Source organism: Panthera uncia (genome assembly GCF_023721935.1).
Source record: "Panthera uncia isolate 11264 chromosome C1 unlocalized genomic scaffold, Puncia_PCG_1.0 HiC_scaffold_4, whole genome shotgun sequence".
Lineage (NCBI taxonomy): Eukaryota > Metazoa > Chordata > Mammalia > Carnivora > Felidae > Panthera > Panthera uncia.
This window is the reverse complement of record NW_026057585.1, coordinates 52,304,992-52,331,998: the sequence shown is the minus strand read 5'-3', so window position 1 is coordinate 52,331,998 and position 27,007 is coordinate 52,304,992. Positions and strand designations below refer to the sequence as shown.

Below are 27,007 nucleotides of genomic sequence, written 5' to 3'. Positions count from 1 at the left end.
AATGTTTCTAGGGTTATCATCTAAATGTGTATTTGGATCTTGTTAAGTCCACTGATTTTGTTTGGTATTATTCTTAGAACCAAAGATAAATAAGCTTTCCTTTATCATTTGGCTGTAGCTGTACAATATAAAATAGACATCTTAATAAGAAAATGTGGATAACAGTATTTCTGGAAAAAAGGTATGGGATTTGTCTTTTCTTATGAAGATGAATTCTCTCCTAATTCAAATGAGAAGGATTTATATGAAGGCCTTTAATTTTCTTTCAGTTCTGAAGTTTTATGGTTCTAGAATAGTTAAAAAAAAAACAACTAATTGACAAAAATAACAAGTGGAATGTGATAATTTTAATCAATATCCAGAAATATCCCATAACTTAATATGTTCAAATATAAGGTTCCACAGATTTTTATTACACTGGACTGGATTTATTGAAGAATTGGCATTACTCTTTATGTATCTTTATTTTCTTGTACCTCCTAGTAAGCACCTACTCTTTTGTTTTTGATAAATAGGCTGCTTCTAAGAATCAGACTTCACTATTGGGAGAACCACCAAAAGAAATACGGCTCAGTAAAAATCCATACTTGAACTTGGCAAGTGTGTTGCCCAGTGTGTGCTTATCATGTAAGTGAGAGCTCAGTATTAATATTTTGGAGTTGTATTGAATATTTTCTATAATCAGTTTTACTTTAATTTTTAATTTAATGAAAGCAAATAATGCTTATTGACTAATTAAAGCTTAAGTTATGACCAGCCTTTAAATTGAAAGAGTAACTAAAATTAAGACACTTAAAATACATTCTGATTATTTAAGGAAAATATCTTCTGTAATATTTTATTAAGAATATAATTAATTTATTGAATTATTGAATCATAATAGAAAATAATTGAGCAAAGGAATTATTGACAATACTATAATGCTTTGCAATACATATAGAACCGTATTTTTAAAAAAGAGCCTATGTAAGTAATCTATCCAGAATATTTGCAAACTACCCCAAAATATCTGAGCTAATGATAATTGGCAGAGGTTGAACTCTTGTTTACTTTCTTGAAAGGCCTTCTCAGGTCTTCAGTTAGAATAACTTATAATTTTAAAGGAAAATCACAAATGTGGTATATGCTCTGGGTACTGGGATATTCACTACAATGTTGGCTGTCAATTGGTATAACTGAAAAGTACCTTAATGTTCTTCAGTAGTGGAGTGGCTAAATAAAAATTAGTTCATCATAAAATAGAATACAGTATAATTTTTTTGGTAATTGAGGGAGAGCTACACGTACTAATATGAAATTATCTCTAAAGCAAATTAAGTGAAAAAAGCCAATGTAGGAACAAAGAGATTCCATTCATGTTTGTATAAAGCCATATATTCTTATGTGTGCATACTTAATGTATAAATGCATACAGTAAATTTTGGAAAATAAATTCTAAAGTGTTACCTCTGGGAAAAAGAATAGGACTGAATGAAGGAGATTAAAGGTTTTAATATACATTCTTTGTATTTTATAAAGTATCCTCTTAAATGTAGACATTGATTTGTAATTTTTTTAAAGAGCCAGAAAAAAATTTAATGTGCTTCTCCCATGTCACATTTTTACCTCGTCTAAAAATGGATGGTTACAACTATTGCATTAACAAGAACAGTTAGTTTACATTTGGTTTGCCTTCTTTAAAAACATTTTTTTAACTTATTTATTTTTGAGAGAGAGAGAAAGTGAGAGGGAGAGACAGAGTATGAGCAGGGGTGGGGGAGGGTCAGAGTGAGAGGGAGAGACACAGAACTCCAAGCAGGCTCCAGGCTCCGTGCTGTCAGCACAGAGCCCTACACGGGGCCCAAACTCAAGAAACGTGAGATCATGACCTGAGTGGGGTTCAAACTCAAGAACCGTGAGATCATGACCTGAGCCGAAGTCGGGCACTTAACCGACTGAGCCACCCAGGCGCCCCTTGTTTGCCTTCTTTTAGAGATTAGATATAGATCTAAAAAATGTTTCCATCAAAATTATTTATCTATAGGGCAAACTTCCACTTTCAGTTGCTTTAAATGAACAAGACAACATCATATACTACATATTTTTCCCCTGGGCATAATAAATATAGACATATACTGGCTAATGAAAATTTGTGTTCTTTTTGGGAATACAAGTTTTGTATTTTGCTTATAACTTACAATAAAACAACTTTTAGCTGAAAATATGTTTGATTTTGCCTTTAGCCCCTGCAAGTAAAACCACTCTACAGAAGACTGGAATTGCAAGCAACATTCTGGATGCAATCTCTCAGGGAAATGAATCACAACACACATTGGAAAAGTGCATTTCTTATTCTCAACCTTTTGGTGATTATGCACAGGTAAATGATTCTCAGGTATTGATATCTAGAAAAATTGGTTCAACTATATATTGAGCTCATATTCCTATAATTGTGATTGTGATTCCTATAATTGAAATTGTGATTCCTATAATTGAAATTGTGATTCCTGTAATATCATAGGAAATATCATAGGAAAGTAAAATTGCATTCATCTATACAATATTCCTTGTTCATTTGGAGTTTTAGGCCGTGTTCTTTAGGCAAGAAATTAACTAGCATTTTACTAGATATTTCCCTCTCAGTGTTTACTCAGTGTTTGTTGACTAGTGGCCAACAAACTATAGACCAAATCCAGCCCACTACCTGTTTTTCTTTTATTAATTTTTTTTAATGTTTGTTTATTTTTGAGACAGAGAGAGACAGAGCATGAATGGGGGAGGGTCAGAGAGAGAGGGAGACACAGAATCCAAAGCAGGCTCCGGGCTCTGAGCTCCATCTCAAACCCACGGACTGTGATATCATAACCTGAGCCCAACCGACTGAGCCACCCAGGTGCCACCCCCCCCCACCTGTTTTGTAAATGAAGTTGTATTGGAATACCACCACATTCATTCATTTACATATCGTCTGTGGTTGTGTTGTGCCACAATGGTAGAGTTAAATAGCTACAACAAAGACTATAGCACCCACAAGATTAAATATTTACTCTCTGCTCTTTACAGAAAAACTCTGCTGACTTCTGGTTTTTATCAATGTACATCTGACTAAGGAACCCAAGGAAATGCCTCTGTTCTTCACCCCTGCTTACTGATACAGAAACATGATCATTATTGTAGGCATTATTCTGACATTTAAACCAATCAATCAATAACATAAAAAGTATTATATTCAGAAGGTATATTGTGTTATTATTTAAATAAGTCAATTTTACTTTGGCCTTTTCTCCTTCAGGTTATTTTCAGTGGCTTAAGCAGAGAGTGTATATGTTAGCAGTATAGGATTATATAATCATGAGAGTCTTATAATTAACCATTCTGATTCTTTCTAATTTCTCAGCCTATCAGCTTCTCAGCTCTGTCCTATCTGTGTGAGCAATGCTTCCACTTTGATTTCCTTGGAGCAACTGTGTTTGTCTCATCTGTCTCTAAAACCTTAGAAAAGTAAACCTGTGTGAATTCACTTGGAACAACTGATGCCTCATTATGCTTTAATGATAGGATACTAGAAACACAAGTGTAATAGTTTCTGTAAAAATGGTGCAGTTGAATATTCGAATACTGTATAATAAAGTCTCTTACCTACCCATGGAAAAGATGGAGAAAACAGATTGAAAGATGATGTAAGTAGGTGGCAACAGACCTATATCTAAGGAATAGTAATCATGAATTAATACAGATACAACTTGGAAAGCATTCTCTTACATGTTTCTTAAGATTCCATTTTTGTTCCTTTATTAATATTTTAAGTAGTAATTGAGATAGGGACATTAATTGTATGCTGATTATACTTACAGGTGACAAAAGCCAAGGAAATTATCAGAGATGTGTGAAATCATTTATAAATAGTTTATAGTTCTGTAAATTAGAAACAGCCTAAATTTCCAACAATTTATAAGACTACGTAAACAAATCATGTCATATTTATCCCAGATATACAATGCAAATATTAAAAATCATGTAAAACACCATGTAAATTCATGGTAAATGTTTCATAATCTCTTATTAATTTTTAAAATTTATATGGTCCTATACAATTTTATCTTTTTTCTTTACAAGGAACAAAATTCACTTTATAAACAGGAGGAAGCACAATAAACTTTTAAAAATTTATTTAAACGTATGATTTAATTTTTATGTAACTTTTTTTTATCACTTAATTTTATCATGATACATGTACTTTTAATCCCTTCCCCCATTTCCCCTACCACCTCCTCTCTGTAACCATCACTTTGAGTCTGTTTCTTGGTTTGTCTCTTTTTTCCCTTTGCTTGTTTGTTTTGTTTCTTAAATTCCAAATATGAGTGAGATCATATGGTATTTGTCTTTCTCTGATTTCTGTTGCTCAGCATAATACTCTCTAGCTCCACCTATGTTGTTGCAAATGGCAAGATTTCTTTTTTTTTCTTTTTTTTTTTTTTATGGCTGAGTAACATTGCATTACAAATATATACCACATCTTTGTCCATTCGTCAGCGGACACTTGGGCTGCTTCCATGTATTGGCTATTGTAAGTAATTCTGCAGTAAACATAGGGGTGCAGGTATCCTTTTGAATTAATGTTTTTGTTTTTTTTGGATAAATGCCCAACGCTACTATTCCTGGATCATACAGTTCTATTTAAAAAAAAAATTTTTTTTTAACCTTTATTTATTATTGAGAGATAGAGCATGAGCAGAGCAGGGGCGGAGAGAGAAGGAGACACAGAATCTGAAGCAGGCTCTAAGCTCTGAGCTATCAGCGCAGAGCCCGATGCGGGGCTCACACTCACAAACTGCAAGATCATGAACTGAGCCGAAGTCGGATGCTTAACCAACTGAGCCACCCAGGCGCCCCATAGTAGTTCTATTTTTAATATTTTGAAGAATTTTGATCCTGTCTTCCAAAGTGGATGCACCAGTTTGCATTCTCATCAACAGTGCAAGAAGGTTCCTTTTTCTCCCCATCCTTGCCAACACTTGTTTTTAAAATTTTTTATTTTAGCCATTCTGACAGGTATGAGGTAATATCTCATTATAGTTTTGATTTGCGTTTCCCTGATGATGAGTGATGTTGAGCATCTTTTCATGTGTCTTTTGGCCATCTATGTGTCTTCTTTGGAGAAATATCTATTTGTGTCTTCTGCCCATTTTTTAAATGGATTGTTCATTTTTTTGGGTGTTGAGTTGTATATTTTGGATACTAACCCTTTATCAGATATGTCATTTGCCAAGTATCTTCTCCCATTCAGTAGATTGCCTTTTATTCTCGTTGATGGTTCCCTTTGCTGTGCAGAAGCTTTTTATTTTGATGTAGTCCCAGTAGTTTATTTTTGCTTTTATTTCCCTTGCCTCAGGAGACCTCTAGAAAAGTGTTGCTATGGCCAGTGTCCGAGAGACTGCCTATGCTCTCTTCAAGGATTTTTATGGTTTCAGGCCTCACATTTAGGTCTTTAATCCACTTTTGGTTTATTTTTGTGTATGGTGAAAGAAAGTGGTTCACTTTTATTCTTCTGCATGTTGCTCTGCAGTTACTCCAGCACCACTGGTTGAAGAGACAGTCTTTTTCACATTGGATATTGATTCTTCCTTTGTTGAAGATTAGTTGACCATGTGATTGTGGATTTATTTCTGGGCTTTCTGTTCTATTCCACTGATCTATGTGTATGTTTTTATGCCAGTAGTATTCTGTTTTAATTACTACCACTTTGTAATGTAACTTGAAATCTGGAATTGTGACACCTCCAGTTTTATTTTTTCTTTTTTCAAGATTGCTTTGGCTATTTGAGATCCTTTGTGGTTCCATACAAATTTTAGGATTGTTTTTTCTAGTTCTGTAAAAAATGCTGTTGGTACTTTAATAGGGATTGCATTAAATCTGTAGATTGCTTTGGGTAGGGTAGACATTTTAATAATATTGGTGTTTCCAATTCATGAGCATCAATGTCTTGTCATTTCTTTGCATCATCTTGAATTTCTTTCATCAATGTTTTGTAGTTTTCAGAGTATAGGTCTTTTATCCCTTTGGTTAAGTTTATTCCTGCATATTTAATATATTTGGTAAAATTATAAATGGGATTGTATTTTTATTTTTTTTATGCTTTATTTTGAGAGAGACAGCATAAATGGGCAAGGGGCAGAGAGAAGGAGAAAGAATCCCAATCAGGCTCCACATTGTCAGCACAGAGCCCCTCATGAGGCTACATCTCATGAACCCTGAGATCATGACCTGAGCTGAAATCAAGAGTCAGATGCTCAACCAACTGAGCCACCCAGGCACCTCAGGATTGTATTTTTATTATTAGTGTTTAGGAATGCAACAGACCTTTGTACATTGATTTTAGATCTTGTGGCTTTACTGAATTCATTTATCACTTGTAGTGGTTTTTTGGTGGAGTCTTTAGGGTTTTCTATGGATGGTATTGTGTCATCTACAAATCCTGAATTTTATTTCTTCTTTACCAATTTAGATGTCTTTTATTTCTTTAGGTTGTCTAAATGCTGTGCCTAGGACTTGCAGTACTGTGTTGAATAAAAGTGGTGAGAGTGGACATCCTTGTCTTGTTCCTGACCTTAAGGGAAAAGCTCTCAGTTTTTCCCCACAGAGTATAATGTTCACTGTGAGTTTTTCAAATAAGGCCTTTATTATGTTGATATATGTTTCCTCTAGACGTACTTTGCAGAGAGGTTTTATCATGAGTGAACATCATACTTTGTCAAATGCTTTTTCTGCACCTTTTGAAATGATCACACAGTTTTTATCCTTTCTCTTACTGATGTGATGTATCATGTTGATTGTTTTGTGAATATTGAACCATTCTTGTGTCCTGGGGGAAAAAATTCCACTTAATTGTAGAGTATTGAGGATTTTTGCATCTATATTCACGAGAGATCTTGGCCCGTACTTCTCTTTGTGTGTGTGTGTGGTGGGGACAGGGGTGTGTGTCTGTATCTGGTTTTGGTATCAGGGTGATACTGGCCTCATAGAACTTTGAAATTTTCCTTCCTCTTCTATTTGTTTGAACAGTTTGAGAAGAGTGGGTATTAACTCTTTTTTAAATGTTTGGTAGAATTTGCCTGTGAAACCATCTTGTCCTGGAGTTTTGGTTTGGGGAAGTTTTTTTGATTTCTGATTCAGTTTCATTGCTGGTGATTGGTCAGTTCAAATTTTCTGTTTTTCCTCCGCCCTAGTTTTGATAGGTTATTTGTTTCTAAGAATTTATCTGTTTCTTCTAAGTTGTCCAGTTTGTTGGCATATAGGTTGTTTAAGTTTAAACCCATTCTTTACTCCTCTCCCCCAATATTTTAGGTATATGATGTCATATTTTACATCATTTTACTTTATGCGTCCATTGACTGATTTTTACAGAAATATTTTTATTTTTACTGCTTTTGTGTTTACTTTTCATTCTCTCACTTATGGTCTTCCTTTCCACTCAAAGAGTCCTCTTTAATATTTCTTGTAGGACTGGTTTAGGGGTCATGAACTCCTTTAGTTTTTGTTGTCTGAGAAACTCTTTACACTCCTTCTATTCAGAATGATAACCTTGCTGGATAGAGTGTTCTTGGTTGCATGTTTTTTTCTGTCAGCACTTTGAATATATCATGCCTTTCCCTTCTGGCCTGCAAAGTTTCTACTGAAAAATCCTGATAACCTTATGGGGTTTCCCTCGTGTATAATTGTCTTTTCTTGCTGCTTTTAAAACTTTTTCTTTTTTGCTACTTTTTGCCCTTTTAATTACTATGTGTCTTGGTATGCACCTCCTTGAGTTGAATTTTAGAGGGGTCTCTCTGTGCCTCCTGATCTGGATCTACTTACTTTCCCAGATTATTTCCTTAAATAATTTTTTTGCCCTCTTATTTCTTTCTTCTTCTGAGATCCCTATAATATGAATGTTATTATGCTTGATGAAATCAGTGAGTTCCCTAAGACTGTTCTCAATTTGCATAATTTCTTTCCTTTGCTCAGTTTGGTTACTTTCCATTACTCTGTCTTCCAAGTTATTAATTTGTTCCTCTGTTTCATCAAGCTCATTCCATCAAGTGTATTTTTAAGTAAATTTTATTGTGTTCTTGATCTCTGATTTTTTTTTTTAATCTCTGTGTTGTGTCTCACTGATGTCGTCTACTCTTTTCTCCAGTTCAGGGAGTATCTTTATGGTAGGCATAATACTTCTCTCCTTTCACTTTTGTCTGTTGCTGTGGTTTGGCCCGTCTTTTGGAATGTGTTTCTGTCTCCTCATTTTCTCTGACTTCCTTTGTCTGTTTCTGTGTGTTAGGAAAGTCAGCTACTTTTCATGCTCTTAATGATAATAGCCTTATGAAGAATAGATCCTCTAGTATCCCACAGGGCAGTATCCCCTATTACCCAGGGCCTGGCACTTCAGTGTCTCCTGTGTGTGTTGCATGTACCATTCCGTTGAGCCTTGGCCTGCTTTTCCTTCAGTCCAGTTGTCTGTAGAGGCTCTCTAGCAAGGTGTGCAACGGTCTGCTTGCTAAATGAGACCTGCCCCTGTTACTGCCAGAACTGAGGTCTCACAAAAGGTACAGGAGATGTGGTCTGGTCTTCTCCGGGACGGGTTCACAGTGCCAAGCCTAGGGCATGTATGACTGGGAAGGGCAGATCTGCTGAAGACCGGGGCTGGGGGCTTGGTGTAAGCAAGGTAGGTGAGGAGAGTTGGTGCCATGCTGGTTCCCACAGATGGCCGTTGTTTATGCTGTGCGGTAGGGAGGGCAGTGGTGCCTGGCAGCTCCGTTGTTCCTGGAGGAGTCTCCCTGTGATCCCTGTGTCTCCAGGCCATGCTCTGAGATGAGCAAATCCCACTCCTTCCTATCTACCCCTGCATTTTCAAACTGCTGGTCTGCACTGTATCTGCACAAGCTGTTTATTGTGCTGTTTCTTTAAGGTTGGGGGCTCTGCTTCCTACTGCCATCCAGGCTCTCCCAGAGCTCAGCCTGCTGTTTTTTAAAATTCCAGCCTTTAAGTCCTGCTGGTTTTAAGAACTCATGAAATTTGGCCCCTCTCACGTTCAAAAGGAAATATTGTGGAGATTTGTCCTCCCCATTCATGAGCTCCCTAGTGTGAAAATCTGTTTTCCACTCTTCTCTGCACCACTGACTCCCTCCCCACCACGGACACCACGGTCTGTTTCACTCTCAGACCATGTCATCACCCTTCCTACCTTCTTCATTATAGCCTCTTGCCTGCCTTTAGTTGTGGAGTTTGTTCTCCTGGTCTTTGGGTCATTTTCTAGGTTACTTACACTGAGAGGAGTGTTATGTACTTGTATCCATGGAACAAGGCAATTGTAGAGTTTACCTACTCCACCTTCTGCCCAGCTGACATATATGATTTAATTTTTTCAAGTTAATTTTTTTCCTTACCTTTGCATTCGTTTCACTTTTGAAATTTGTTCTGTTTTTTTCAATAGCAGTTTTGCTTATTAGATTATTGTGGTTCATTGTATACTTTTCTTAGCCGCAGAAAGACACTTCTGTATTCGCTCATGGAGAAATTCTGTGATAAAGATGCCTTTTACATCACCAGTCTTCCTCCTGCCTCCATACTTGCTTACGCAGAGACACTGTGGATGTGGGAATCTTCCCTGGATTCATCATCCCCTTCAACAGTCTCTGTTTCTGCCTTGTGTATGTTCATCAAGTGAGTTTTGTTCTCAGTCTTGTGTTCTTTCATCTTCGTGAAGTGAACTCGATTAGATGTTACTTATGGAATGAAGTAACTAGAAAAAAAAGTGGTCATGTTTTAGGAATTCCTTTTATTTCCATTGCTGGAATGGAGGGAGAGGTCTAAGGAAAAGAAACCAACATTTTTTTTTTTGTTTTTAACACTCGCTGTATGCTTTGTGATGTGAGCATTTAACCTTTCCGACAACACTGTGAGACCGCCTCCCTAATACAAGTGGAAAAGAAGTTAATAATCTTTGTAAGTTCATGCAGTTAGCAGACAATTTCTGTGATAACAGAGTCCACGTTATTTTCATTATTCCATGGACGAGTTTCTTCGGGCATGGAAGTAAGGTCTCATAAAAACGTTTTTTTTTTTTTGTTTCTTTTGTGTTAGCTGCTATGCATAAGAATTAGGAGAGATGGATGTGTCGAGGTCCAGATGGATATAATAATCCCTAACTCGTATTCCAATATTGGTGAAGTTGCCTGTATCACATTATTTCTCTTGCAGGTAACCATTATTAAAACTGGACTAAATATGAAAGAAAAACAACTATCCAAAGGCTTGGGACATGATCAAAAGCAAGCAGAACCCGAAGGGGAATTAGTCCTTGAAAGATAGAAACGGCACTGGATGAGATCTGTCTTTGTGTGGCTGTTTGCCTAACACCACCTGTAGTCCATGCATTTACTGGCTGGTGGGGTCAGAGCACAGAGTTCAGAACCATTAGCAAGGCTGAAAAGTAAGCATGAAGTCGCTGAAAAAGGGGTTGCTTAGGAAGGAGCCTCAAAAATCTCTGTGTAAACTCAGGTGAAATACACTTAATTGACCCTCTGAAATATGTTTGTAAGGGAGATTCCAGGTCCTGGTGGAAAACAATAGCTAGAAGATAAGAACTGAGAACAGATTCGATTCCTCCCCTGCACAGAAGAGACAGAGTTTTGGAGTTTGACTTCAGCAAAGTTATCTCCTTCTTATAAAAAAAAAATCAGTAATCACCAGAGGAAGATTACACATGTATAATCATTATGATATACCATGTATAATGTTCAGTAAATAAACATTACTAGATAACTGAAGAAACAAGGAATGTGACCCACAATTAAGAAGAAAAGTAATTCGGGGCACCTGGGTGGCTCAGTCAGTTGCGTGTCTGACTTTGGCTCAGGTCACGATCTCACATTTCATGAGTTATAGCCCCGCGTCGGGCTTTGTGCTGATACCTCAGGGCCTGTAGCCTGCCTGGGATTCTATGTCTTCCCCTCTCTCTGTCCCTCCCCTACTCCCGCTCTGTCTGTCCCTCTCTCTCAAAAATAAACATTAAAAATGTTTTTAAAAAGAAGAAAACTAATAGAAACTGACCCCAAGATGACCCAGATGTTGGTCTTAGTAGATAAGGTCTTATTTAAAGCAGCGATTATATGTTCAAGAGCTTAAGGAAAATAAAGTCATAGTGAATAGGTGGGGATTTTCAGCAAGAAATATACACTAAAAAAGAAGTATAGCAACTCTACAATCGAAAAGTATAGTATCTGGAAACAAAAATACAGTGGATGGGCTTAGCAAAATATTGGAGAAAACAGGAAAAAAGTTATGATTAACATAAAGACAAAAAGATAATTTAGTCTGAAAAACAGAAATGAGAATGAAAATCAGTGAACAGATCCTCAAGACCGGAGGGACAATATCATGTAGTCTAAAATAAGTGTAATTGGGGCGCCTGGGTGGCTCAGTCGGTTGAGCGTCCGACTTCGGCTCAGGTCATGATCTCACGGTCCGTGAGTTCGAGCCCCGTGTCAGGCTCTGTGCTAACAGCTCTGAGCCTGGAGCCTGCTTCAGATTCTGTGTCTTTCTCTCTCTCTCTGACCCTCCCCTGTTCATGCTCTGTCTCAAAAATAAATAAACACTTAAAAAAAAAAAAATTTAAAATAAGTGTAATTGGTGTTCCAGGAGAAGACAGGTAACGCCACATGAAATATTTGAAAAAGTGTTTGTAAAAATATTCTAAATTTGGTGTAAAAACCCTACAGACCTAACAGGCTGAGACATCTCCCCTGCAAAGCAGGATAAATAAAAAGAACAACTTACCTAGACACATTAGTTAATATGATGAAAACCAAAGTTATAAAGAGAGTATCTTGAAAGCAACTAGATAAAAACAACGCACATTATTCCTAAGGCACAGTTTCTCAGCCTTGGTATTGTTGACATTTTGGGCTGGGTAGAGGGTGGGGAGACTATCCTGTGCATTGGAAGATATTTAGCATATCTTTCTTCTACCCCTTAGATTGCTCCTCATTGAGAACGACCGTGTTAAAACAACTGTAATATGTGGGTAAATAAAATACTATATATTTTCTCTATTTAAAAGCAAAACTGTAACATTGTGGTGTGGGGTTTGTAATGTGCATAGATACAACATATTTGGTAATTGTACAAATGACAGTATAGTATGGGGTGAATGAAAGTATAGTTGTGGGATTATTGCATTTTATATGAAGTAGAACAGTAACACTGAGTAGACTGATAAGTTATGGAACACATTATAACCCATAGAGCAACCATTAAAAAAAAATACAAAACAGTATACATAAAGTGTCAATAATTTAATGGAATTCTAAGAACATTTGATTAAGCCAAAAAATATCAGGAAAGGGGGAAAAAAAACCCAGGATGAATAGAAAACAAATAGCTAGGCAGGAAACCTAAACTGAATGATAAGAATAGTTAAAATAGAGTATAAGCTCCAATTAAAGAGGTTTCCAGAGCAAGCTTTGACTATATACTTTCACCGCTTCTATTCAACATTTTGCTGGAAGTTTCAATCACTGCAGCAATGTTTTTTAAAAGGAATGTGAAATGGGAAGGAAAAGTAAAAATGTCTCTCTTTGCATATGATGACTTTGCATGAAAAACCCTTAAGAATCTGAAAAGCAACCAATAAAACTAACAAACTTTGCAAAGTCACATGATAGAAGGGCAGAATGCAGAAATTAGTTGTATTTCTGTGTACAAGCAGCAAACAATTGGAAAATAAAGGTTTTTTTTTTAATTCCCATTTACAACAGCATCAGACATGGAATACATAGCAATAAATTAACAAGATTTGTAAGAACAATGAAAACTACAAGACACTGCTGAGAGAAATTAAACGAGATGCCTGTGAATGGAAAGCTATATCGTGTCAGTGAATTGGAAGACTTAATATTGGTAATATATCAATTCTCCCCAGACTATCTCTAGATTTAGTGTTACCCCAACTAGTTTTTCAGCAGCCTTTTTCTTAAATAGAAATTGACAAGCCAATTTTTAAAGTTTGTATTAAAATGCAAAGGAGCTGAAATACCCAAACAGTCTTATGAAAGAACAAATTTGGAGGACTTCCTCTATATGACTTCAAGATTTACTATAAAGTCCTATCGAGCATTGGGGTTTTGGCATAATGACCGGCAAATAGATCACTAGAACAGAATATGCCCATGCTTAAATGGCAAACTGATTTTTGAAAGAGATGCCAAAACAATTCAATAGGTGAAGAATAGAAATGTTAGAACAACTGATTATCCATATTTGAAATCGTGAACCCTGACCCTTGCCTCAAACCGTACTCTAAAATTAATCTGCAGTGTATTATAGGCCTAAATGGAAAATCCAGGCCAAATGGATATCAACAAAAAAAGGGCACAATAAAAAGCTCTAAGTGTTCTCTCCTGAAAAAAAAAAAAAAAAGCATCAATAAAACTGGCAATAATTATTAGGAAAGGACCAAACAGAAGTTCTAGATTCGAGTAAGTACAATAACTGAAATGAAAAATGTACTATGCATAGCAGATTTGAACAGGCAAAAAACCCAACATGTTAGGAAGATAAGTCAATTGAGAGTATCCAGCCTAAACGATAGAAAGAGAATGAAGAAAAATGAACCATAAAAAGGGTTGGCAATGATGTGGAGAAATTGGTACTCTTGGACATTGCCGGGAGGGAGTATAAAATGGCACAGCTGTTTTAGAAAAATTTAGCAGTTCCTCAAAATGTTAAACACGCTTACCATATGACCTAGGAATCACATACCCAAGAGAATTGAAAATACAATGTCCACATACAAAATTGGACATTAACTTTTTTTTATTTAATGTTTAATTTTGAGAGACAGAGTGCAAGCAGGGGAGGGTCACAGAGAGAGGGAGACACAGAATCTGAAGCAGGCTCCAGGCTCCGAGCTGTCAGCACAGAACCTGACGTGGGGGCTCCAACTCAAGAGAACTGCCAGATCATGACCTGAGCTGAAGTCGGATGCTTAACCGACTGAGCCATCCAGGTGTCCTGGACATTAATTTTCATAGCAGCATTATTCATCATAACCAAAATGGAAATGACTCACATGTCCATCAGTTGATGAGTGAATAAACAAAATGTGGCATATCCATACAATGAAATATTACGTAGCTATAAAAGAGATGGAATACTGATCCTTGTCACTGTACGGCTGACCCTTGAAATCATTATGCTGAGCCAGATACGAAAGGTCACATATTACATGATTCTGTTTATATGAAATACCCAGAATAGGCAAACTCTTAGAGAAAGTAAACAGTTACTAGGGGTCAGGGAAATAGGAGTTGTGGAGTAACTGTTTTCAGGTACAGGGTGTCCTTTTGGAGTGATGAAAATGGTCTGGAATTAGATTGTGGTCATGGCTACACAGCCTTGTGAACATCAACAAATGTACTCAAATAAAAAAAAAAAAAAAAAGCCTAACTGTACTAAACAGAGGGTGGCATTTTCACACAGTGTTTTAGAGATCCTGAAAGTATCTAATGATAAGAAAACAAGTTAATTACACATCTAGTTCTAATTAGAAAACAATTGGGGCGCCTGGGTGGCGCAGTCGGTTAAGCGTCCGACTTCAGCCAGGTCACGATCTCACGGTCCGTGAGTTCGAGCCCCGCGTCAGGCTCTGGGCTGATGGCTCGGAGCCTGGAGCTTGTTTCCGATTCTGTGTCTCCCTCTCTCTCTGCCCCTCCCCCGTTCATGCTCTGTCTCTCTCTGTCTCAAAAATAAAAAAAAAAAAAAAAAAAAAAAGACAATTTAAAATGGGCTATACATCCTATTTCTCTAGTCGATTATAATATTTGAGTACTGCTATTGAGCCGAAGTTATTTTCTCAAAAGTGTACTGCTTAAATATTCTTTTTAAGCGTTTTTAAATAAATTTTTTAAAGTTTTTATTTATTTATTTGGAGGGAGGGAGAGAGTGAGAGAGAGAGAGAGAGAGAATGTGAGCCTGGGAGGGGCAGAGAGAGAGGGAGGGAGAGAGAATCCCAAGCAGGCTCTGCACTGCCATTGTAGAGCCTGATGCAGGGCTTCAACAACCCTTGAACCATGAGATCATGACCTGAGCTGAAATCAAGAGTCAGATGCTTAACTGGCTACACCACCCAGGCTGCCCTTAAAAATTCTTTTATTGAGAAAATTTAAATAAAAAATAGATGTAGTTATTTAAAAATCTATCATAACACTGGCAATGATAGTATCATGATAGTCAGCTATATAATCCTATTAATTTGAATGGATGGATGGATTTTGAAATGTCCGGTTCTGAGGGAGGTACATCTATGTCAGATGGTTGGGAGAAGCCTACCTTAAGGGAAAAGCCTTTGAGCCAATTTATTAAGTTTTTATTAAATGCCTATACCTAACATCTAATTAAAATCTGTCAAAAACAAGACATTCCTTCCTCCCCACTTTTAAAGTAGGTAAAATAGATCAAAATTTCACTTAAGTATCTTTTCAGTTTGACTTAGTAATTAGTTTTAATTATGTAAAGAATAATATAAGAATTATTTCTGCTGTGTCGTAGGACTGTTAAAATTGTGATTTGGGATTTTCACGGGACACTTGCCGTCTGGTATGTCGCAGGTGAAGAGAACACGATTTACCTGCCTGTTATACTCTTGTGTTGCCCTTGGTTACTGGGGTGTTTCCTGCGAGGAAGCCGATTGCCTGTTTCAGGGAATCCACCACAGAATGTGTGCTAAGACTGTGTGATGAGGAAATAGGAAATAAAACTAAAAAATGAACAAAAAGGTCTGCTTGGCGTTCAGTCCTTTAACATGGAGCCCAATGCTGCCACCTAGTGGGAAAATAGTACAGGGAGACCTGCCAAAAAGATTTTTGTGACAAAAGGAATCTTGTGACAAACACGAACATATAGAATGTTTTTAAAAACCTAAGTCTACTTGAAACAATAATTATGAAATCACAGATTATATTAACTCTAGCCAATAATTTAGAAAATACTTTAAAAATGATTTTTGCTAAAAACTGTAATTAAAGGAAAACAATAATTTGGAATTGATTTAGTTACCCTCACTGCTTTAAAATCTTTTGTTTATAAACCAAATCAGTTTTTTAAACGTTAAAAAAATCAATAAAATGAGTGTGCAATTTAAAGCTAGTTTTGAATTGCTACTCTGACTTGTTAGTCTAATTTTTCAAAGGATTTTAATGTGTGTATTTTGATATTTTGAGAGTGCTTATTAAGCATTCTTAGGGGCGCCTGGGTGGTTCACTTGGTTACGTGTCCGACTCTTGATTTCAGTTCAGGTCGTGATCTCACAGTGGTGAGATCAAGGCCCATGTCAGGCTCTGCGATGAGTGTGGAGCCTGCTTACGATTTTCTGTCACGCTTGCTCACTTTTCTCTCACACACGTGCGTGCACACTCTAAATTTTTTTTAAAAAAAAACATAAACCTAAGGTGTAGAATTTGTATACTTTGGTACGCTGAAACTAGTGGGGCACTGAAATTTTACTTTTATTTTTTGGAACGTGCTACAATACTTTTGGAGGATCAGTCCTTCCATTCAAAGTTAAGACGTAATGTTACTCATGAAGAAAGGCAAGTAGCTGAGAAGCAAAAATTAATGTGAAAATTGAAAACATCTATGCATATATGTAAGGAAGAGACATTTTGTTGTATCCTGAATGTCAGAAAATAAAGGAAAGTGGGTTTTAAAACATTTTTAACTGCGGAAAAGAGAAAAACTGTACTTAAATAAAATTTTATGCTTAATGCAGAAAAGAGGAATGAATTCATGTTTGTTTAGGTATAAAGTCCAAAAAGCTGGACTTGAAACCGTAAGAAAGGAATATTAAGGGTTTGATTCAGATTCTAGAAGAACCTGTGCAGTTGTTCATTTTCGGCTTTCCATCTCCTCTGACTTCTCTAATAAGACAAGACTTGGAGAAGCAAAGTGGGGCTAAAGGTTAAGGTGAGGCTGAGGAGCCCTAAGTGGAAGCAGAATTTTCCAAAAAACAATTTGTATATTTAGAGGACACTAAGTCGTTGCATTCCTTTCGGAAGAGCGCGAGTGATAAACGTTGTGAATTTGGACCAGTAGCTGAGGAGCTGAATCAGATTCACTATAAAGTGCCCCAAAGTGGGACGCCCGGGTGGCTCAGTTAGTCAATTAAGTGTCCAACTTCACCTCAGGTCATGACCTTGTGGTTCACGAGATGGAGCCCCGCATTGGGCTCTGCATGGTGGTGCAGAGCCTGCTTGGGCTTCTGTCTCTCCTCTCCTCTCTCTCTGCTCCTTCCCCACTTGTGCATGTGCTCTCTCTCTAAATAAATAAATAAATAAATAGACTTCAAAAAAAAAAAAAAGAGCCCAAAGGAATCTCACTGAGGGATATTCAAGATGGTGTTTTCATGAATTCTTCCGTGAGCTTTTAAAAACTAGCCTTAAGTTCTGTTCCTGAAGTGAACCTAAATATTGAGCTTAAGACACATCTTAAATATACAACTTTGCCTGTCAAAAAGTGAAACCGTGATATTCCAAATTCACATGGAAATAAAAGAAAATTAGTCTCCATTTACATGAAGATAAAAATACTTTAACTAAAGGAAGAAAATATTTCTTCAAACGCAAAAATAAAATAGCAATTGCATAAGTACAGAATGGGCCTCAGAGTAATTGTGTGCAAAGAAAAAAAATGCATTTTTAAAAATAAGGAAGATTGGAATAATGTAAAGGACACCAACGTGAGAAAAAATGAGTTGGATTCATGGCTCTAACATTTAATAACCTTGTGATTTCAGGCAAGTCCCGTAAGTTATCCAAGCTTCTGTTTTCACACCTATTCACTGGAGATCGTTCCTTTTTTGCTTACTACACAGGGCTGATGTCGGTGATACAGTGTAGACTGTCATCATAATTAAATTTTGTCAGTTTGTCTTTCAGGTGTATTATGGTTTGGATATTTTGCTAATTTGATCCCCACCTGAATAGTAGACATTCTCTTCTACTCAGGACCTTTCTTTAGTGTCTCCAATGCATAAATGCCCATCAGATTGTTTTTTCAGATTTCCAGAGTATATCACTTTCTTTCTTGTAAAATTTTAATCAAGGTTTTAAGTCACATATAATCTGTGTGTTTGCCCACATGCATATATTTAGTGCCTATCTCTTTGATTACCATGTTTGCAATAGAGCTGCTTATTAGTTTTTCTAGATTCCAAGATCAAATAGATTATTCTGCTTACAATCTTAGCCTGGCATTCCAGCCCCTCCATGACTGAGGCCAGCTTGCCTTTCCAACCTCATTTGCCCCTCCGCTCTTCCACGGACCAGCCGCTCTGCCCCATCACAGGCCCGTGAGTTCTTACTACCTGCCTTTGCTCAGGCATTTCCTCTCTGCCAGAACAGTCATTCCTGGTATCCTCATGTCCATACCCAGTATCATCTCCATATCCAAATTCTGATGCCTTCTCATCCATGAAACTTTACCTCTCAAACCTTCCTCTCCCATTTTCCCTTCTATGAAAACGCTTGAGCACTTTGCCTCTATTTCTCTTTTGGCATGGTGGTGTTCTCCTTTTAGAAATATGTTTTGTACTTTTCTTACTTCCCCTATGATATGAGCTGTTAGAGGGCACAGTCCAAACTTCATTTTTCTAGGTAACTGTATAGCACACAGCCCAGTGACCTCAATAGTTGTCCACAAAGAAATGGGTGTCTGTGACCTACGAATATGAAATAGAGGGAAGAGTATTTGCCTGTTTTACATATACTCTTCCCCTCTTTTGTGGTCCCCCCCTTTCTGATCCAGATTACTTCTCCTAGAACACTGAGCTTTGTTTCAAAAATCTTAATTATCATCACCTCCCATTGTACCCAACGATCCTTTCAGTAAAAATTAGATATCTTTGATAGAGTGTATCAGAAAAATTTCGTTTGCTCCCAGTATCATATGGGTGATAATGACGTCCATTTTCATTTTCTCTTCTTACTGCTAATTCTTGTGCTGCTCAGTGGAGTGTTTTGCTGATCTCCTACATCTCACTTGATTCTTACTTCAATGGTGTGTATATATATATATACATATACACCATTAAAGTAAGAATATATATACCATTGAGATATATATATATATATACCACTGAAGTGTACTATATATATATGTGTGTGTGTGTGTGTGTGTACACACACACACACACACACACACACACACACATACACGGTACACAACTGGGAAGTCCTTTCGGTGGAAGCACATAATTTCCTACCTGGCTTCTGAGAATAAAGATAGTATATAGAAAGAGAGAAAAATTCAAACTATTGATTTGCTTTATACTAAGACATGAAACGTGGATTACTTCATAGCAGGAAGATTCAAGGGAAAGGAATTCAAAGTGTATGATTTCTAGACCCCGGAGTGAGGTATTATTTCTCTCCCTGTCATCTTTGAAAAATGAATTGGGCTGTCAAATAAGTAGCTTTTCAAAATTTAATTTAATGGACTATTTATTAGAGGAAGAACACTAATAAGAAAAAGAGTTCTTTATACCTGAAGCTAAGGGTCTGACAGTGATAGTGTGCACAGTCTGACACGCAGTAAGATCACCAACAGAGGGACTCCAGCAAAAGGCAGATGAAGAGAATAATTAGAGGCTTGATATTGGAGGAATTCCAGTCTCAGTATGTGATTTTGTTGCAGGCAATCTTTATCTAGGGTGGAATCTCTCTCTTTTTTTTTAATTGAGATACAGTTGATATATAACATTATATTGACTTTAGGTTTACAACATGATACTTGCATATATTGTGAAATGTTCACTACAGTAAGTCTAGTTTAACATCCATCACCACACATAGTTACAAATTTCTTTTTTTCTTGTGATGAGAACGTTTACAGTCTACTCTTGCAACTTTTAAATATGCAATACGGTATTAGTCGCCATGTGGTACATGACGTCTCCAGGACTTACTTATCTGTTAACTGGAAGTTTGTACCTTTTAACCACCTTCACCCATTTCACCCATCCTCACTCCCCATCCCCCACCATCTCTGGCAACCACCTATCTGTGTTCTGTATCTATAGTTTAACTGGCTTTGTTCTGCTTGTTTGTTAGATTCCACATATAAGTGAGGTCATACAGTATTTGCCCTTCTGTGTCTGACTTATTTATCATAATGCCCTCAAGGTCCACCTATGTTGTCACGAATGACAAGATTTTCTCCTTTTTTATGGCTAATATTTCTTTTTCTCCCTTTCTCTTTCCCCCTCCCTTCTTGTGTGTGTGTGTGTGTGTGTGTGTGTGTGTGTGTGTATGAGAGAGAGAGAGAGAAAGAGAAAGAGATTCTCTGTACCCGTTCATCCATTGATGGACACTTAGGTTGCTTTCATGTTGTTTTTTTTTAATGTTTGTTCATTTTTGAGAGAGAGGCAGAGCATGAGTGGGGGAGGGGCAGACAGAGAGGGAGACGCAGAATCCCAAGCAGGATCCAGGCTCCAAGCTGTCAGCACAGAGTGCGATGCAGAGCTTGAACTCAAAAACCTTGAGATCATGACCTGAGCTGAAGTCGGACGCTTAATTGGTTGAGCCACCCAGGTGCCCCAACTCATGTCTTGGTTATTGTAAATAATGCTGCAATGAACATGGGGGCCCAGATATCACTTGTGAGTTAATGTTTTCATTTCCTTCAGATAAATACTCAAAAGTAGAATTACTGGATCAAATGGTAGTTTAATTTTTTGAGGAACCTCCATAGTTTTGTTCATAGTGGCTGCACCAATTTATATTCCCAGTAGTGCCTGAATGCTCCCTTTTCTGCACATCTTCACCAATGCTTGTTATCTTGTCTTTTTTTTGTTAAGCTTTTTAATTCCAATATAATTAATATCTTCTGTGTTTTTGATAATAGTCATTCTAATAAGTGTGAGGTGATACCTCATTTTCACTCCTTCCATGGTTGAGGCCGGCATGTCTTTCAAACTTTGTTTGCTGCTGTCTTCCCTGGACCAGCCGATATGTCCCATCACATGTTCCTGTGTTCCTGCCATTGAACATCTTTTCATGTACCTAGTGGCCATCTTATGTCTTCTTTGGACAGTTGTCTATTCATATCTTCTGTCCATTTTATAATAGAGTTGGGTTGTTTTGTTTTGTTTTGTTTTTTGCTGTTGAGTTGCGTGAGTGCTTTATATATTTTGGACATTAACCCATTATTAGATATATGATTTGCAAATATTTTCTCCTTTAGTAGGTTGTTCATTTTGTTGATGGTTTCCTGTGCTGGGCAGAAGCTTTTTGGTTTCTTGAGCTCCCATTTCTTTGTTTTTACTTTTGTTTCCTTTACTTTTGGTGTTAAACCCCAAAATCATCACCAAGACTGATGCCAAGGAGCTCACCACCTGTTTTCTTCTAGGAGTTTTACTGTCTCAGGTTTGCTGAAAAATCTGCTTATGGGGGTTCCTTTCATTAAAAACATGCTTTTCTCTTGCTGTTTTTAAGAGTCTCTCCTTGTCTTTAATGTCTCATAGTTTAGTTATAGTATGTCTCAGTGTATGTCTCTTTTAATTCATCTTGTATGGTACTCTTTGGGTGTTATAGATCTTGATGTCTCTTTCCTCAGGGCAGGGAAATTTTCATCCATTAATTCTTTGAAAAAGTCTTCTGCCCCTTTTGTTCTCTCCTTCCCTTCTTATATTGATCTACTTGATGGTGATTCATATGTCTCTTAAGCTCTCTTCGTTCTTTTTTTTTCCCCATCTCTGATTGGATTAATTCCACTGATCTGTCTTCAAGATCATTAATGCTTTTTTTCTGGGTGATCTAATCTGCTGTTGAAACTTTCTATTGAATTTTTTTTTCAGTTGAGTTGTATTCTTCAGCTCTGAATTTTCTGTTTGTACTTTTAAAATTTTTTCTGTCTCTGTTGAAATTCTCACTTTGTTCATGCATTATTTTTGACTGTTATTTTGAACTCCTTTCAGGTAAACCACTTACCTCTTTTTAATTACAATCTGTTTCTGGATCTTTATCTTGATCTTTTGTCTGCAACACATTTTTCTGTTTCTTCATTTTCCTTGACTCTCCATCTCTCTTTGTTTTTGCACATTGGATAAAACAGCCACCTCTCCCAGTCTTACTAGAATGGTCTTGTATAGGGGATGAGCCTGGCCTGAGCTCTTAGTTGTCCTCAAATGTTTGTGATTGACCAAGTTTTCTTCCTTGTTCTTATGACTCCCTGTAGTTGAGATTGTGCTAAGACTTGTCAGTATCCCAAAAGGATGAATTTCAGTTAGCACCTAGATGCAGGCTGATTAGATTCTGGACATTCAGGCAGCAGCTGAGAAAGTAGTTAAACTTCTTCCAGGGAGAAATATAAATGGAAGTTTTTGCCTCTTTCCTCTGTGCTGGGCCCAGGTGTATAGTCATAGGTGGGGAGTAGAGAGGATATCCCTGCATCCATTAAGAAATTGTTTTCTGTTTGCTACAGTGCTGTGGGACTCATGAATATTGTGTCTTGTTGGCTATCAGAATCAAGCAATCCAGGGACCATACCTTGAATAGCAGCTAGAAAAGCTAGGGCACAGACATGTGTAAAAACTTCTTCTAGGGAGATACTAGTGACTTGGAGTGGGCTGGAAGAGAAGGTGGGTTTGGTTTTTGTTTGTTGATGGTTTCCTTCACTGTGCAAAAAGCTCTTTAGTTTGATATAATCCCAATTGTGCTTTTTGTTTGTTTGTGTTGGGGTTTTTTGCTTTTATTTTCCTTGGAAGAGACATAGCCAGAAAAATATTGCCAAGTTTGATATCGAAGAGATTACTGCCTATGCTTCCTTTTAGGAGTTTTGTGGTTTCAGGTCTCACATTTAGGTCTTTAATCCATTCTGTTTTAAGTTTATTTATGTATTTTGAAAGAGAGCGAGAGAGTGTGCACAGGAAGGGCAGAGAGAGAGGGAGAGCGAGAGAATCCCAAGCAGGTTCCACACTGTCAGCACAAGGAAACTGATGCAGGGCTCAAACTTATGAACCCATGAGATCATGACCCGAGCCAGAATCAAGAGTTGGACACCCAACCGACTGAGCCATTCAGGTGCCCCTTTAATCTATTTTGAATTTATTTTGTGTATTGTGTAAGAAGGTGATCCAGTTTCATTGCTTTGCATGTAGTTGTACAGTTTTCTCAGCATCATTTATTGAAGAGACTATCTTTGCTTGATTGTACATTTTTGCCTTCTTTGTTGAAGATCAATTGACCACATCAACATGGGTTTATTTCTGGGCTCTCAATTCTATTCCATTGATCTATGTATCTATTTTTGTGCTAATATCATGCTGTTTTGATTATTACAGCTTTTTAATATAATTTGAAATCTGGGATTGTGATCCCTCCAGCTTTGTTCTTCTTTCTCAAGGTTGTTGTGGTTATTTGGGATCTTTCGTGGTTCTGTAAAAATTTTTGGATTTGTTTATTTATTTTGCTATAGCTCTGTGAAAAATACTGTTGGTATTTTGATAGATTGCTCTGGGTAGTGTGGACATTTTAACAGTATTCTTCCAACCCATGAAAATTATATCTCTTTCCATGTACTTCTGTCACCTTTGAGTTCTGTCATCAGTGTCTTATGGTTTTCAGAAGATAGGTCTTTACCTCCTTGATTAGATTTATTCTTAGATATTTGATTCTTTTTGATGCAATTGTAAATGGGAATTTTCTTCATTTCCCTTTCTTCCTCTTTCATTATTAGTGTATAGAAATGCAACATATCTCTACATATTGATTTTGTATTACACAGCCTTCCTGAATTCATGTATTAATTTTGATAGTTTTTTGTGGAGTCTCTAGGGTTTTCTACATATAGTAGCCTATTATCTGCAAATAGTGACATTTTAACTTCTTCCTTATTGTTTTTGATGCCTTTAATTTCTTTTTCTTGTCTGATTGCTATGGCTAGGACTTCCAATAGTACGTTGAATAAAAGTGGCAAGAGTGGGCATCCTTGTCTTGTTCCTGATCTTAGAAGAAAAGTTATGTTTTTCACCATTTAGTATGATGTTAGCTGTGGGTTTGTCATATATGGCATTTTTTAAGCTATGTTCCCTCTACACCCACTCTGTTGAGTTTTATCATGAATTCATTTTGAATTTTGTCAAATGCTTTTTCTGCATCTGTTGAGATAATCATATGATTTTAATCTTTCCCTTTGTAAATGTGGTATATCATTCTGATTGATTTTACCTATTGAACCATCCTTGCATTCCTGGAATAAATCCCACTTGATCATGGTGTACTGTTCTTTTAATGTTTTTTTACATTTGGTTTGCTAATATTTTGCTGAGGATTTTTGCAACTATGTTCATGAAGGATATTGACCTGTAATTTTGTTTTTTGGTAGTATCTTTGTATGCTTTTTTGCTATCATGTTAATGCTGGCCATATAGAACGAAATTTGGAAGCATTCCTTTCTAATTCCTTCCTGCCTATTTTTTGGCATAGTTTGAGAATAGGTGTTAACACCACTTTAACTGTTGGGTAGAATTCACCTGTAAGGCATTTGCTCTTAGACTTTTTTATTGGGAATCTTTTGATTATTAATTCAATTTTGTTACCAATAATTGGTCTGCTCAGATTTTCTATTTCTTTCTGATTCAGTCGTGGAAGATTATATGTTTCAAGAAATTTATTGTAGTTTATCCAATTTGTTGACATAATTTTCTGTAGTAATTATAATTTTTTGTATTTCTGTGATATCAGTTATAACTTCTCTTTTGTTTTCAATTTTGAGTTTTAATTGATTAGTTGACTAACGGTTTATCAATTTTGTTTATCTTTTTAGAGAACAAGTTCTTAGTCTCAGTGATCTTTCCTGTTGTTTTTCGAGTACGTATTTCATTTCTTTCTATCCTGATCTTTATTATTTCTTTCCTTCTAACTTTGGGCTTTGTTCTTATTCTAGTTCCTTTAAGCATAATGTTAGATTGCCGATTTGAGGTTTTTCTTGTTTTTTTTTTTCTCTTTGTTTTTATTCTCAAGTTAGCTCATATACAGTGTAGTCTTGACTTCAGGAGTAGATTCCAATGATTCATCATTTATACATAACAGCTAGTGCTCATCCCAACAAATGCCCTCCTTAATGCCCATCACCCATTTTGCCCGTATTACTGTAAACTTCCTTCTTAGAACTGCTTTAGCTGTATCCTAAAGATTTCGAACTGTAGTGTCTCCATTTTCATTTGTGTCTAGATATTTTTTTTTGGTATCATCTTTGACTTCTTCATTGACTTACTGGATGTTTAGTAACATGTTATTTAGTCTACATGTGTTTGTGTTTTTTCCAGTTTTTTTTTCTTCTAATTGATTTCTAGTTTTATACTGTACTGATCAGGAAAGATACTTGATATAATACCTTCTATTTTTTTTTAAGTTTTGTTTATTTAAGTAATCTCTACACCCCACATGGGGCTTGAACTCACGACCCCCAGATCAAGAGTTGCATGCTCTTCCGACTGAGCCAGCTAGATGCTCCTTATATTGGTCTTCTTAAATTTATTGAGACTTGTTTTGTGGCCTATCATAAAATCTGTCTTGGAAATTTGTTCCATGTACCCTTGAAAAGAATGTGTATTCTGCTCTTTTGGAGTGGAATGTTTTGTATACATCTGTTAGGTCTATCTGGTCTAAAGTTTATTCAAAGCTACTTATTCATTTTTCTGTCTGAATGACCTATCCATTGATGTAAGTAATGTTTTTTTGTTTTTATTTTTTTAGTAGTGTTTTAACATCCCCCACTCTCATTGTATTACTGCCAGTTTTTCCCTATATGCCTGTTGATATTTGCTTTATATATTTAGGTATTCCTAAGTTGGGCACATAAATATTTACAATTGTTATGTCTTCTCGGATTGATTCCTTTATCAATATGTAATGACCTTTTTTTTCTCTTGTGACAGTCTTTGTTTTAAAGTCTATTTTATCTGAGGATGCCTGGTGGCTTAGTTGATTAACCATCTGGTTTCAGCTCAGGTCATAATCTCATGGTTTGTAAGTTCAAGTTCCTTATTGGGTGAGCTTGTGCCCTGCTTGAGGTGAGCACGAGCCCCACTTTGGTTGAGGCCTGCTTCTCTTTCCCTCGTGGGATTCTCTCTCTCTCTGTCCGTCGCTCACCATGCCCTCCCCCACTCCTCAAAAAAGATACATAAAGTCTATTTTATCTGAGTATTGATACCCCAGCTGTGTGTTTGGTTTTTGTTTGTTAGCTTCCATTTACATGGACTAGCTTTTTTCTGTCTCTTCATTTTAGTCTGTGTATGTCTTTAGATCTAAAGTGAGTCTTCTGTAGGCAGCATATAGATGGGTCTTGTTCTTTTCATCCATTCTGTGTCTTTTGATTGGCACATTTAGTCCACTTACATTTAAAGAATGATGGAGGAGCACCTGGGTGGCTCAGTTAAGCGTCTGACTCTTGATTTCAGCTCAGATCATGATCTCATGGTTCATGGAATCGAGCCCTGCAGTCGGGCTCTGCACAGATAGCGCAAAGCCTGCTTGGGATTCTTACTGTTTACCCCTCCCCTGCTTGCTCTCTCTTTCAAGATAAATAAACTTTTTTTAACGTTTATTCTTGAGAGAGAGAAAAAAAGGGAGAAAGACACACAGTGCGAGTGGGAAGGGTCAGAGAGAGAGGGAGACACAGAATCCGAAGCAGGCTCCAGGCTTTGAGCTGTCAGCACAGAGCCCAACATGGGTCTCAAACCCATGAACTGTGAAATCATGACCTGAGACAAAGTCAGACGCCCAACTGACTGAGCCACACAGGCACCCCACAAAATAAACTTAAAAAAAAAAGTTATTGATTGGTATGTATTCATTGTCATTTTACTTATTTTTTGTAGTTCTCTGTTCCTTTTTTCTCTTGCTCTCTTCCCTTATGGTTTGATGGCTTTCTCTAGTGTTATGCTTAGATTCTTTTCTCTTTTTGTCTGTTATAGGTTTTTAGTTACCACTGGGTTCAT

The 27,007-nt window shown here is 36.8% G+C and overlaps 2 protein-coding genes across 4 annotated transcripts in view; one reads left to right on the top strand and one right to left on the bottom strand.

Annotated features, from left to right (window-relative positions):
* The window catches only part of JAK1 (Janus kinase 1), a 692,496-nt gene that overhangs the window by 531,384 nt on the left and 134,105 nt on the right, over positions 1 to 27,007 (bottom strand). The gene's annotated exons all lie outside the window — the stretch shown is intronic.
* The window catches only part of RAVER2 (ribonucleoprotein, PTB binding 2), a 97,476-nt gene that overhangs the window by 65,592 nt on the left and 4,877 nt on the right, over positions 1 to 27,007 (top strand). For both annotated transcript variants that reach the window (XM_049618540.1, XM_049618539.1), the window contains exons 10-11: positions 516 to 627; positions 2,223 to 2,359. In XM_049618540.1, the coding sequence (XP_049474497.1) occupies positions 516 to 627; positions 2,223 to 2,359 (249 nt within the window). The remainder of the gene's footprint in view (positions 1 to 515; positions 628 to 2,222; positions 2,360 to 27,007) is intronic.